Below are 14,012 nucleotides of genomic sequence, written 5' to 3' on the forward strand. Positions count from 1 at the left end.
AAAAGATAATTAAAACACAGGTTGATAACTTCTATGCCAGAGTCTTTACACACTGTCTCATTTAATTCTCACAAACACTGCAAAATAGGTACAGATGAAGCAACTGAGGAGTAGAGAAATTAAATAGCTTGCCTAAGACGATACAATACCCATTTTTGTCCTAGACAGATAACTGATCAAGGCACTGGATGTACAGCAATAAAAACAAAACCTAACAACTCAAAGAGAGACAATAAAAAATAATACATGAATACATTATATGTTTATTAGCAGGTAAAATAAGTGCTGTGCAAGAAAGGAAAATTAAGCAAGGTAAGGGAGCATAGAAAGGTACCAGGAGGCAATTTTTTTTAAATGAGCATTTTTATTGTAATTTTTGAAGGTACATAGATCACAAAAAATGTTACATTAAAAAATATAAGGGCAGCGGACTTGGCCCAGCGGTTAGGGCGTCCGCCTACCGCATGGGAGGTCTGCGATTCAAACCCCGCGCCTCCTTGACCCGTGTGCAGCTGGCCCATGTGCAGTGCTGATGCACGCAAGGAGTGCGGTGCCACACAGGGGTGTCCCCATGTAGGGGAGCCCCACGTGCAAGGAGTACGCCCGTAAGGAGAGCCGCCCAGCGCGAAAGAAAGTGCAGCCTGCCCAAGAATGGTGCTGCACAGACCGAGAGCTGACACAAGATGAAGCAGCAAAAAGAAACACATTCCTGTGCCGCTGACAACAGAAGCGGACAAAGAAGACGCAGCAAATAGACACAGAGAACAGACAACTGGGGTGGGGGGGGAGGGAAGAGAAATAAATAAATAAATCTTAAAAAATATATATATAAGAGGTTCCTACATACCCCACCACCCCCACTCCTTCCACATTAACAACTTCCTTCATCATTGCGGCACATCCATTGCATTTGGTGAGCATATCTTGGAGCACTGCTGCACCACATGGATTATAGTTGACATTGTAGTTTACCCTCTCCCCCAGTCCATTCAGTGGATTATGGCAGGATATATAAGGTCCAGCATCTGTCCCTGCAATATCATTTAGGACAACTTCAAGTCCTGAAAATGCCCCCACATCACATCTCTTCTTTCCCTGGGAGTCATGTTCCACACTAAAGGGAAGGTGATACATTTACATACTGAGTTTGGCTTAGTTTAGTTTTTCTAAATTAGTGTGTATTCTAATTCTAATCTGTAAACCTATCATTACTATTTCATTTTCCTATTAATTGAATTTGGCAATATAATAGGCTTCACTTTTGAAGAAGTTTTGGACCACAGAGGGGTTCAGGCTATGGCAGTGGAGGAACACTGGTGTGGGATGTTATTGATGGGGGACTCATGGTTGGGAGTTCTCCAGGGCATGTATATAGGATATATAAAAATGTTCGGATATTTGTTGGGTATTTCCATAGTAGTTACAGTTACAAACAACAACTGAGGGAGTGCTGAGTTCCTAGCCAAGGGCACTCTGCCACATTCCTCAAATGGAACAGCAACAATCCCCCAAATGCAAGGGCAAAGACCAGCGAAGAAGGATTGTTCAATGATGAGCCCTTGATTCTGGTGCTTATGCGTATGAGCCCGTGTGCCTGAAATTTGAACTAATCCTAGCAGCAGGGTGCCTAAGAGTTACCTCCTGAGAGCCTCCAGGATGCAATTTTAAAAAGGGATGGCCGTATAACGTCTCAGTGAAGTCACATTCAAACAAAGGGGTTTTGGCTTTTATACTGAAGGCAGTGGTGAGCCAGGGCAAGTTTATGAATAGAGGAGGTGCTATGATCGGAATTACCTTTTAGACTGATCATTCTGGCTGTGAGGGGGAGAACGGACTGTAGGGGGCAAGAAATGATTGTAGAATGGACAAGGATGGTAGCACCGGAGGGGAGGAGAAATGGCTGCATTTTGGATTCATTGTGAAAGCATTGTTTTTAGGGGTTGCTTATGAATTGGATGAATGTTGTTCGAGAGAGAGGAGTCCGGATTAACGCTAAGGTTTTCAGCCTAAGCAAGTGGAATAGTTGCATTGCCATTAACCGGGATGGGGTTGACTGTGAGAGAAGTAGCTTGATAGTGGGGTGGAGAGATGTGCCCTCTGCTCTTCCCAATGTCCGGCACATCGTTGAAGGGCTCCAAAGGTATTGTGGGCATGGAAGTTCATTTTTTCCCAGCGGTTCTCTTAGTTATTGTGAATGTACTATTTGGCAAAATATCTGGCTTCCTCCACTGGAAAAGCGTCGGGGACATTGAGTACTTCCTAAATGTTTACAAGAACAAGCACGATGAGCCTGCCTCCTTTATTTACAGAGAAGTCAAGGGTAAGACACTCTAAGGTCACTCTAAGGGTAAGACACCTTTAGGTGAACGGCTACCAAGCGAGGGTTGTGAGCCGGCAGCTCCACCCCAGATGCCTTTCTGCGCGTTCACGATGTCCGCTGCTGCATTCCCCCGCCCCACCCCATTCCCCAGCCAACCCCACTCCGCGCATGCGCTGCTTCTCCGCGTAGGCCTGCTGGGCGGGGCCGCGGGTTCTGTGACGCCCGCCGAATCCCGTGATGCAGGTGACGCATGAGCGAGACGCGCCTGCCGAGTGCGCAGCCCGCCCTCTTCCGCTGCGGCCGTGGGAATGGAAACATCTGCTCCACGTGCCGGAAGTCACCTGCCGGCGGTTGCGACTACTGCGCGTCTTGTCACATGTCTCCGTGCTGAGCCTCTGAGGGCGTCCTCGCGAGACAAGCTCGCTGAAATGGCCGCGTCCAGTCAAGGTAAGGGCGGCCGGGTGCGCGCGCGGCCAGTGCCGAAGGGAGCCGCCTTTAGGGCTCCGGAAATGGAAGGGCTCTGTGCCTGCCAGTCACCACCGAACTCTCCGGGGAGCCTGAGCAGGCCCGGGCCTCGCCTGGGGCCCAGACATTATCCAGGGCCCAGCCAAGGTCACCCGCTGGGCTGTGGCCGAACCACCCCCTGGGTGTCTTCTCCCGTCGGGCTCACTCACCCTATTGCACCGCCCCCAACAGCTGAACCTCAGACATTCCGTCCCTGATCTGGGAAGCGCCCTGACCCCTATGAGAGTAAGGTGGCTTTTTGATCATTTGGAGAAATCCTCTCAAACGCTTGGCAAGCGTCATTCTACATGTTAGGCACCTCTCCCACTGCGTCATTGATGGTTTTGAAAATGTAGCACAGATGGAATGATGTTTTGAAATAGTATTTTGTTTAGTCCATGCAAAGAAAGATTCCCTTTAGAATGCAGTGCAGCACCGTTTCTAAGTTATATACTTCTTACCGTTCTTTGAATGCTTATGGTTAAATTCAGTTGTGTTGATTCAGAAGATCTGATTGCTAAACACTGCTATCATCAAAAAATCTATTTTATGTAATACTTAAATAAGTTATATTAAAAACAAGGGTCATGAAAATACTCAAGACTCACCACATTCACATTATTTACCATGTTTTACTATTATCTGTTCTCTTGAGGTGATTTACATCAATTATATCTGTATGGTGGAGATATTGTTTAGTACACTGTTATGCTTCTCTTTACAATTCTGCATTCAGTGATGTCACAGTGGCAGTATTCACACTATGGATATTGACATTTGCTACTAAGCAAGCCATTCCTGCCCCCAAAAGCCTGATGTTAAACATTGATCAATAGACTACTGAATTTAAGACTTTAAGAAGTTGGAATGTACAGTAAAATCATTATTTTCCTGCAGAACAGACTGCCTTCATTCACTTAAAATTTTTAGGTTGATCAGATAGTTGCATCTTGGAAATTGTGAGAATCATGAGGGTGACATCATGAACTTCAATCTTTACCATAGTGATGATCACATGCTATAATCATTGACTTATTGGGCTGATAGCATGACTGGTGATTTACTTTTGTGTATCATCAGTGCTTAGTGGTGTTTGATGATTGACTGAAGTTGGGTTAATCAAACATCTCTGATTTGAATATAAATCCTCCTTTTGACTGGAACCTTTTGAACCAGGGGGTTTGGTAAAATTACATTAAAACAAGGCCCACATCTCACTCATATTTTCAGTGGTACTCGTTAATCCAGGGAGAATTTCTTCTTCAACACAGCAGTTATGTTTTACTGTTACATTAGAAAATTTAAAAATTATTTAACTGCTTATGGGCCATAGAGGACCCAGTCATCTCCATTTCCTGTTCCTCAAACATTCATATTTTGGTTCTTGTAAATTGAGATCTGTGATCCATCTTGAATCAAATTAATTTTTGAATTATAGTTTGTATATGGTGTAAGGTAAGGGTTGAGAGTCTTTTTTCATACAATGTCTACCACTTCTAACACTGTGGAAAAGACATTTCTTTCACTGTTGAATTACTACGGTGCCATGTTATTGGAAAGCAAATGAATATATGTATGGATCTGTTTCTGGTCTCTGTTCTCCTCCACTGATAGATTTGTGTATTCTTGGGTCAATACCACACTGTACTGAATACTGTAGCTTTTGGAAATTAGGTAGTGTAATTTCTTCAGCTTTGTCCTTTTATTCCTAAAGTGGTTGTTGCCACTTGAGGCAGATTGTATTTTCCTAAATGACTGCAACAATATTTCCCATTTCACATGCTCTTCTTTCAATGTTATTTTGAAATTCTTCCCACTGAATAGTTGGATCTGTATCCTCCTCACTTCTTGAATCTGGCTAGGGACTTGTTACTGCTCTAGTAGAATGTGGTGGAAGTGACAATGCACAGTTTCCAAAGCTAGATCTTAAACAGTGTTAGTTTCTCTCCTCCTCATTTCCCGCTTGGGACACTCACCCTTGAACCGAGGCATTATCTGCAAGGAAATCTAAACTAATCCATGTAGATAGGGCCAAATGGAAAGGAACTAAAGTCCCCAACTGATCAAGAGCATAAACCACCAGACATAGGAGTGTATGAGTCTTCAGATGATTCCAGATCCTGACCTTTAAGTCTTCCAGCTAAAGTCTCAGACATCATAGAACAGAGACAAGCCATGAAACTGTGTTCTGTCTGAACTCCTGGTCCACAGAATCTGAGAGCATAATAAATGATTGTTTTACTTCATGAAGGTTTAAAGTAATTTGTTCTGCAGCTATAGTACCTGGAATAAAACTCTAGGTCCTTCACACTTTCTTATAAATTTTAGAACCAGTTTGTTGATTTTTACATAAAAGCCTACTTTTTTATTGTAATTGCTTTGAATCTATAGATCAGTTAGGAGAGAATGAACATTAAAAAATATAGTCTTTGAAAGCAGACATATCTCTCCATTGATTTAGACCAACTTTATTTTCTCTTCAGTGTTTTATAGTTTACAATGTAGAAGCCTTGCACTTCCCTCATTACATTTATTTCCTTGTATTTTCAATTCAATTTTCATTTAGTTTTCCAATTCTTCTTTAGTACATAAAAATTTACTGATTTTTATATTGATCTTGTATTCTCTGACCTTGCTGAATTCAGTTATTCCAGTAGCTTTTTATAGATTTCATGAGGTTTTTTACATGCACAATAAAGACTGTTTTATTACCTCCTTTCCAATCGTTTTGCCTTTCTTTTTTTTTACTTTATTTCACTGGCTAGGACCTGTAGTACAACATAGGATAGAATTGGTGAGCGTGGACATCCTTCCCTTTTCCCCAATTTTAGGGAGAAAGTGTTCCGTATTTCACTATGAAATATGATAGCTTTAGGTTTTGTTGGTGGTGTTGTTTTGATGCCGTTTTATAAGACTGAAGAAGTTCCCTTCTATTCACTGTTTTCTAATTTTCCATTATGGTTTTTTTGACCTGTGGATTATTTATAAGTGTATTGTTTAATAAACTTTCTTTGTGCATCTTTGATTATTATTTCAGCCCCATTCTCTTCTATAATCTTCTGGGACCACAGTTACACATAGGTTAACCCTTTGGAACATTTTTTTTAACATCTTTATTTGCTTACTTCAGCATCTGGATCATTTCTGGTTCTGCTTCTATTTTTTTTCTTCTTGGTTTCTGTTAATATGATTTTGCCTCTTTGCATGCGTATTAATTCTTTAAGCAGTTTTATTGAGATATATTCATAGACCATACAATCCATCCACAAGCTAAAATCAATGGCTCTTAGTATAATCACAGAGTTGTGTGTTTATCACCACAATCGGTTTTAGAACATTTTCATTACTCCCGAAAGAAACACCCCATACCTGTTAGCAGTCACCTCTCAATCCCCTATGCCTCCCCACCTTACATGACCACTAATCTAATTCTGTCTCTATAGATTTATTTATATTTACGTTTTATACAAATGGAATCATACCATTTGTAGTATTTTGTATCTGGTTTCTTTCACTTAGAATAATGTTTCTTTTCAATTATAGTAATTTTTTTAAATGAGAGAAGTTGTAGGTTTACATAAGAGTCATGTAAAAATTACAACAGTCATGTATAACCCCCTGTATCAGTCATCCAAAGAGGTGCTGATACAAAATAACAGAAATTATTTGTTTTTTATAAAGGGTATTTGTTTGGGGTAGGAACTTACAGATACCAGGCCATAAAGCATAAGTTACTTCCCTCGCTAAAGTCTTTTTTCACGTGTTAGAGCAAGATGGCTGCCGACATCTGCGAGGGGTCAGACTTCCTGGGTTTCTCCCTTCCAGGGTCTTGCTTCTCTCTGGGTTCAAGGTTCCTTTCTTGCCAGGGCTTACTTCTTCCTGGGCTCAGGGATCCTCTCTTCCTGGGGCTAGCTTCTCTTTGCTTTGTTAGCTTACTTTCCAGGGCTCCAGTTTAAGGCTTCAGCATCAAACTCCAACATCAGAAACCCTCCACTCTGTCCTTTGCCGTGCCTTTTATCTGTGAGTCCCCACCAACCAAGGGGTGGGGACTCAATGTGCTAATGATGTGGCCCAATCAAAGCCCCAAACATAACTCAATCATGTTCAGGTACAGACCAGATTACAAACATAATCCAGTATCTATTTTTGGAATTCATAACCCTATCAAACTGCTACACTCCCCTATTGACATTTGCATTGGTTTGGTACCTTTTTTCAATTGATAAAAGAATATTAACATATTGCTGTTAGCTCTACCTATAGTCCATAGTTTGACTTAGGTGTATTTTTCCATATCCCACCCTATTATTAACACCTTGTAATAGTGACATACATTTGTGATAGTTCAGGAAAGAACTTCTTTATATTTGTATTAATAACCAGAATCATCGTGCATCACAGGGTTCACTGTTATACAGTCCCATGTTTTATCCTCTAGCTTTCCTTCTAGTAACAAAGATGACCCAAAACTTACCCTTTCAGCCACTTTCAGACCCATAATTCAGTGCTCTTAATTATCCTCACAGTAATGTGCTACCATCATCTCTATCCATTTTGAAACATTTACAGTCAACCTTATTGAAAATTCTGCACAATGTAAGCATCAACTCCCCATTCTCAACCTCTGTTCTATCTCTAGATATTCTAGATTCTGTGAGTTTGCTTACTCTATGTAACTTTGTATTAGTAAGATCATACAATATTTGGCCTTTTGTGTCTGGCTTATTCCACTTATCAGAAAGTCCTCCAGGTTCTTCCATGCTGTTGTGTGCTTCAGGACTTCATTTCTTCTTACAGCTGAGTAATACTACATCATATGTATATACCACACTTTGTTTATCCATTCGTCTGTTGATAGACACTTTGGTTGTTTCCATCTATTGGCAATTGTAAATAATGCAGCTGTGAACATTGATGTGCATATGTCTGCTTGCATTCCTTCTTTCATTTCTTCTGGGATTATACCTAATCTCAAGAATGCAGATCATATGGTAATTCTATTCTTAGCTTCCTCAGGAACTGCCAAACTGTCTTTCACTGTGGATGCACCATTTCACATTCCCACCAGCAGTGAATGAGTGTTCCTTTTTCTTCACATCCTCTCCAATACTTTTAGTTTTCTGAATTTTAATAGTGGCCAGTCTAAGTAGGCGTGAAATATCTCATAGTGGTTTTAATTTGCATTTCCCTAATAGCTAGTGATGTTAAGTATATTTTCATGTGGTTTTTGGCTATTTGTATTTTCTCTTTGGAAAAATGTCTAAGACTTTTGCCCCTTTTACAATTGGGTTGTTTGTCTTTTTATAGTTCAGTTGTAGGATTTATTTATTCTGGATATTAAACCCTTATCAGATACGTGGTTTCCAAATATTTTTTCCCATTGCATAGGCTGCCTTTTCACTTTCTTGACAAGAAGTTCTTTGAAACACAAAAGTGTTTTATTTTGAAGTGGTCCCGTTTATTTTTTCTGTTGTTGTTTGTCCTTTGGATGTAAAGTCTAAGACCATTGCCTGCCACAAGATCTTGAAGATGCACCTCTACAGTTTCCTCTATGAGTTTTATGGTTCTGACTCTTATATTTAGATCTTTGGTCCACTTTGAGTTAATTTTTGTATAAGGTGTGAGTTAGGGGTCCTCTTTCATTGTTTTGGATACGGATATCCAGTTCTCCCAGCACCATTTCTTAAAGAGACTATTCTGTCCCAGTTGAATGGACTTGGCAGCCTTGTCAGGTATCAATTGTCCATAGATGTGAGGGTCTATTTTTGAACTCTCAATTCAATTCCTTTAGTCAGTATATCTATGTTTATGCCAGTACCATGCTTTTTTAACCACTGTAGCTTTGTAATTTGCTTTAAATTCAGGAAATGTGAGTCCTCTAACCTCCATCTTCTTCTTCAAGATGTTTTTTTATCTTTTCAGGGCCTCTTACCCTTCCAAGTAAATTTGATAATTGGCTTTTCCATTTCTACAAAATAGACTGTTGGAATTTTGATTGGGATTGTGTTGAATCTGTAAATGCATTTGGGTAGAATTTACCTCTTAATGATATTTAGTCTTCCAATCCATGAATGCCAAATGTTTTTCCGTTTATTTAGGTCTTCTTTGATTTCTTTAAGCAATGTTTTGTAGTTTTCTGTGTACAGGTCCTTTATATCCTTGGCTAACTTGTATTGCTAAGTATTTAATTATTTGAGTTGTTACTGTAAATGGAATATTTTTCTTAATTTCTTCTTCAGGTTAATCATTACTAGTGTATAGAAACATTTAGTTTTGCAGGTTGATCTTGTATCCAGACACTTTGCTTAACTAGATTTTTAGCTCTAGTAGCCTTTTTGTAGGTTTTTCTTTTTCTTTTTTTTTTTTTTTTTACATTCTATTCATAGGAGCATGTCATCTGCAGTAGTGAAAGTTTTACTTCTTCCTTTCCAATTTGGATGCCTTGTATTACTTTAGCTTGCTTAATTGCTCTAGCGAGAACTTCTAACACAATGTTGAATGAGAGGGGTGTATTAGTCAGCCAAAGGGATGCTGATGCAAAATACCAGAAATCTTTTGGCTTTTGTTGTTGTTGTTTTGTGGTTTTGTTTTTTTTTTCTCTTTTGGCTTTTATAAAGGGTATTTGGGGTAGAAGCTTACAGTTACAAGGCCATAAAACATAAGTTATTTCCCTCAACAAAGTCTGTTGCCCCATGTTGGGACAAGATGTCTGCCGATGTCTGCCAAGAATTCAGGCTTCTTGGGTTCCTTTCTTCCTGGGGCTCCATTTCTCTCTCAAGACTGAGCTGTTCTACTCTCTCCACAAGGCCAGCTGTAGACTATCACATGAATGGCTCTTTCTCCCTGGGGCTTCTGCCTCATCTAAGGAGCCATTTCCATTCCTCTGTGTTCTTCTTCTGTGTGTTCACTTGCAGGGCTCCAGCTTACAACTCACAACTCTGTCTTTTGCCATGTTTTTTCTCTGTAAGTCCCCACCCCCAGTGCCCTACTGATGTGGCCCAAAGTCCTAATCATAATTTAATCAATTTAAAGTGGTACCTCTGACAGACCAGTTTACAGACATATTCCAATGACAATTTCTGGAATTCATGAACAATTCCAAATTGCCACAGGGTGTAGCAGTTTGATTTATGTATGAATTCCAAAAAGATATTGAATTTTGTTTGTAAACTGGTCTGTTCCTCTGGGTGAGATAGCCTTTGATTGTATTAGATTCAGCTGAGGTGACTTTGATTAAATTATGTTAAGACCAGGTCATTACTGTGATACAGTTTGAGTTCCCACCCCCTTTGTGGGCTATGTAAACAGACATTCACTCAAGAAGAACACAGAAGTAGATACACAGAGACGATATAAAGAGGAAGAGAGACAGTTCCCTAGATATGGCATGGGCCTCTGGAAGAGATATGGGCCATTCACCTGATAGATTACAGCTGACCTGGTGAAGAGACCAGGGCAGCTGAGCCCGGAAAGAAGTGTGTCCCAGGAAGAGAGCCAAGACCTATGCCAGCCTACAGCTGAGATATGAAGAAGCTGTACCCACGGAGCCTTAAAAGGAGAGAGAAAGGCTGAACCCTCACAGACATCACCTGACACATCTTGCTTCAACATGTAATGACCGAGTTTGGTAAGGAAGTAACCTTAGGTTGGATTCCTTAGGGCCTTGTAACTGTAAGCTTGATCTTCTCAAAGAACCAACTTTTGGTTTTGTTAAATTTATTTGTTTTTTTCATGTTTCTGCCAAGGAACTTTATTTCTCATAAACAATCAAATACTTCTTTAGCATGTTATTTAGAGGTACTGAGGACTTGTTGTAGTGGGACCTACTACCCCTGAAGCCAGAGGGTTCTACATCAGGATATCATTTCTGAAACTTGTAACACTTTCCAGGTATCTACTCAATCCAACTTTGAGGGAAGTGCCAAAGTGTTGCTTTGATAAGCTTTGTCTGAGTAATTCTCAACTTGCAGGGGGGTCTAGGGGAGTAGGCTGCAGGGAAGGGTAGGTCTTGCTCTCTATGTGGATAGACAATGAGAGAATTTTTAAAAGAATCCTCATGACAACATTTAAAAAAGAAAACTAAAAAAACAAAGCTTGAGATATTTTTGGCCAGTAAAGATATATAGAGAAAAAGAACGTGAGAAAATATCTTCTTTCAAAAGTGTGAATAATGCATGATTTAAAAATTTTTATATAGCAGTTATTTTTTTTTTTTTAGGGTTGTGGGCCAATTGGTCTTTATTTTTTTTTTTATTGATTTTGTAATAATATTACATTAAAAATATATATGTAAGGTCCCATTCAACCCCACCCCCCCACCCCACCTCTCCCCCCCCCCCCCCAGCAACACTCGTTCCCATCATCATGACACATCCATTGGATTTGGTAAGTACATCTTTGGGCACCACTGCACCTCATAGTCAATGGTCCACATCATGGCCCATACTCTCCTCCATTCCATCCAGTGGGCCCTGTGAGGATTTACAATGTCCGGTGATTGCCTCTGAAGCACCATCCAGGGCAGCTCCATGTCCCAAAGACGCCTCCACCTCTCATCTCTTCCTGCCTTTCCCCATACCCATCAGCCACCATGTCCACGTTTCCCAATCCAATGCCACCTCTTCTATGTGGACATCGGATTGGTTGTGTCCATTGCACCTCTATGTCAAGAGGAGGCTCAGATTCCACATGGATGTTGGATGCAATCCTCCCACTTTCAGTTGTAATCACTCTAGGCTCCATGGTGTGGTGGTTGTCCTTCTTCAACTCCATCTTAGCTGAGTGTGGTAAGTCCAATAAATCATATTGTAGGTGCTGGAGTCTGTTGAGCTCAGGACCTGGCTATCACATTGTCAGTCCAGAGATTCAAATCCCCTAAATATATCTTAAACCCCAACATTAACTGCACCTCCAGCACATTAGCATGAAAGTCTTATGAAGGAAGATCCCATCTGAGTCCAGATTCATCACACATAAACACCAGTTCCAAAAAGGGGCCATCTGACCTGGTAGTTAACCCCATCGGCCATGACCATAATTCCCATGGGTCTCTTTAGCCCTCGAAGGAACCGATATCTGGGGGTTGTATCTGCTTTATCTGTCTCTCTGACTCTGCTCAGTTGTGCATGAGGGCAATCCTTCTGCCAGCCTCCAGACTCTTTTTTAGAAACTCGTAGCCATATAAACTCATTTCTCTTTTCCATTTCCCCCTTACTTTAGGTCAAACAGCATTTTAAAGTCATGTTATTTTATGTAGACAGGGATATTCTGCTGATCCACGTTGAACCTTCCGTATAAGGTCATTTTCCAGTTGCATCATCAGTTGGTAGTTGATAGTGGTCCCTCGGTGCCAGGGAGGCTCATCCCCGGGTGTCATGTCCCACGCTGGGGGGAAGGCATTGCATTTACATGCTGAGTTTGGCTTCGAGACTGGCCACATTTGAGTAACATGAAGGCTGACAGGAGGAAATTCCCAGGCACAATGTTGCTCTAGGCCTTGTTCTTATTTTAGGCTTATCAGCTCACAAGCATAGTCATTAGCATCAGGGGCTCACTGTTGAACCCTCACTCCCTCCCGGTCCCCGCCGCTGTACCTGGGAGACTGTCGCTGCTCCCCTAGGGACCACAACAGAGCACCACTGGCCAGGAACCCAGTACCCCCCCTGCTGTGGTTTTTAATTGTTGCCACTATGAGTATATCCAAACATTACCATGCACCCTGGACATATGTTCTGTACAGCTCCCTGTCAGCCATATATCACCTGTCATTGGTATCCCATACCAGTATCCCTCCATTGCCATTGTTGAAACACTCTGTGATCCAGAACTCCCTGAAATTTGAAGCCCAATATAATGTCATGGTCCCTTACTAGGGAATGGCATATAGCGATGGATTTAAAGGTTAGATAAAGAACTTGGATAAAGTTAGATAAAGAACTTAGATAAAGAATGTTGACTTGAAAAAATTCTACATCCTTTTTTTTTTTTTTCCCCCCTAATTATTCAGCTTCTCTTCACAGGAGTCCTAGACCACAGCAATGCATATATATAATATACAGCACTCCCATACATCCACCACAAAAGCTTTTTCCTTCCACAGCGATACTCTTACACCCTATTCACATCATATTTACTTAACGTGATGTACAGAGTCTGAGACATTAGCTTTCTAACAAGGTGACATCTGTGCTTACATTATGGTGCATACTTTAGGATACACAGTTCTTTACATTCTTAGTTATCCTATGTTTTACATTATGGTTGACATTATCAGTCTGTCATCTCCTATATGTTATGGTGTAATATTACATGTTTTATATCCATCCTTGTGTACTCTCAAGAAACTCCTCTCTTACTCCCCATTTACCTTGGTTCCACACATTTAACGTCCATTTTCCCTTCCACCTTGGTGCCCACAGTGACAGCCAACCTCCGTTTCCTGAGGAGCCACTTCCAGAGATAGATGGAATAGTGTTCAGGGCCTAACTTGCTCAACTGCCCCAATGCCCTGGGAGCCACCCTTTCTCTCGAGGGATACAGTTCCCTCTATTTGGTGGCATTAGTCCTCCCCAGGATGTGGGTCCACCCCCACTCTCACTACTTGGGTTTCTACCCCATGGTGACACCCACTCTGGCAGAATAAGCATTTAGACATTCCCCAGGAGCCCGTCCTGCATCAGACCCTCCCCTCCGAGCATTCTAAACAGGTAACCCTCTTTATTATATTTTGATATGATTTTCTCGGCATTTTACTCTCCACCAACACCTGACCCTCTCCTGTGTTCCTATGCTACCCCTCCCTCCCCCCACTTTTGGGCAATGTTACCCATCCATCCCTCCCCAGCCACCCTCAAACCCGTAAAGCCCCAACCAAAGGCAACCCCTTGCCCCCCTTTTATCTCTTCTTTGTGTTCATACTTACCACCATCTCATCTTAAATTCCACCCCTGCAGACATCGGCTCATATCCTTCCTCCACCCTCTGATTTCCTGTAAGCCTATCGTTCAGTCTCTTGCTATCTAAGGCAGCTTGTTTATTTCATATCATTGAGGTCATGTAGTATTTGTCCTTCAATGTCTGGGTTGCTTCACTCAACATAAGGTTCTCAAGATTCATCCATGTTATCACATGTGTTTGTAGTGTGTTTGTTCTTACAGCCGAGTAGTATTCCATTGTGTGTATATACCAC

At 41.2% G+C, this 14,012-nt stretch overlaps 1 protein-coding gene across 1 annotated transcript in view; it reads left to right on the forward strand.

The window, feature by feature from the left end:
- The first annotated feature begins 2,495 nt into the window (after nucleotides 1–2,495).
- The window catches only part of FUNDC2 (FUN14 domain containing 2), a 101,896-nt gene continuing 90,379 nt past the window's right edge, over nucleotides 2,496–14,012 (forward strand). Inside the window, exon 1 of the mRNA XM_004479162.5 lies at nucleotides 2,496–2,767. Coding sequence (XP_004479219.1) covers nucleotides 2,629–2,767 — 139 coding nt within the window. The 5' untranslated portion in view covers nucleotides 2,496–2,628. The remainder of the gene's footprint in view (nucleotides 2,768–14,012) is intronic.

Source organism: Dasypus novemcinctus, chromosome X (assembly GCF_030445035.2).
Source record: "Dasypus novemcinctus isolate mDasNov1 chromosome X, mDasNov1.1.hap2, whole genome shotgun sequence".
Lineage (NCBI taxonomy): Eukaryota > Metazoa > Chordata > Mammalia > Cingulata > Dasypodidae > Dasypus > Dasypus novemcinctus.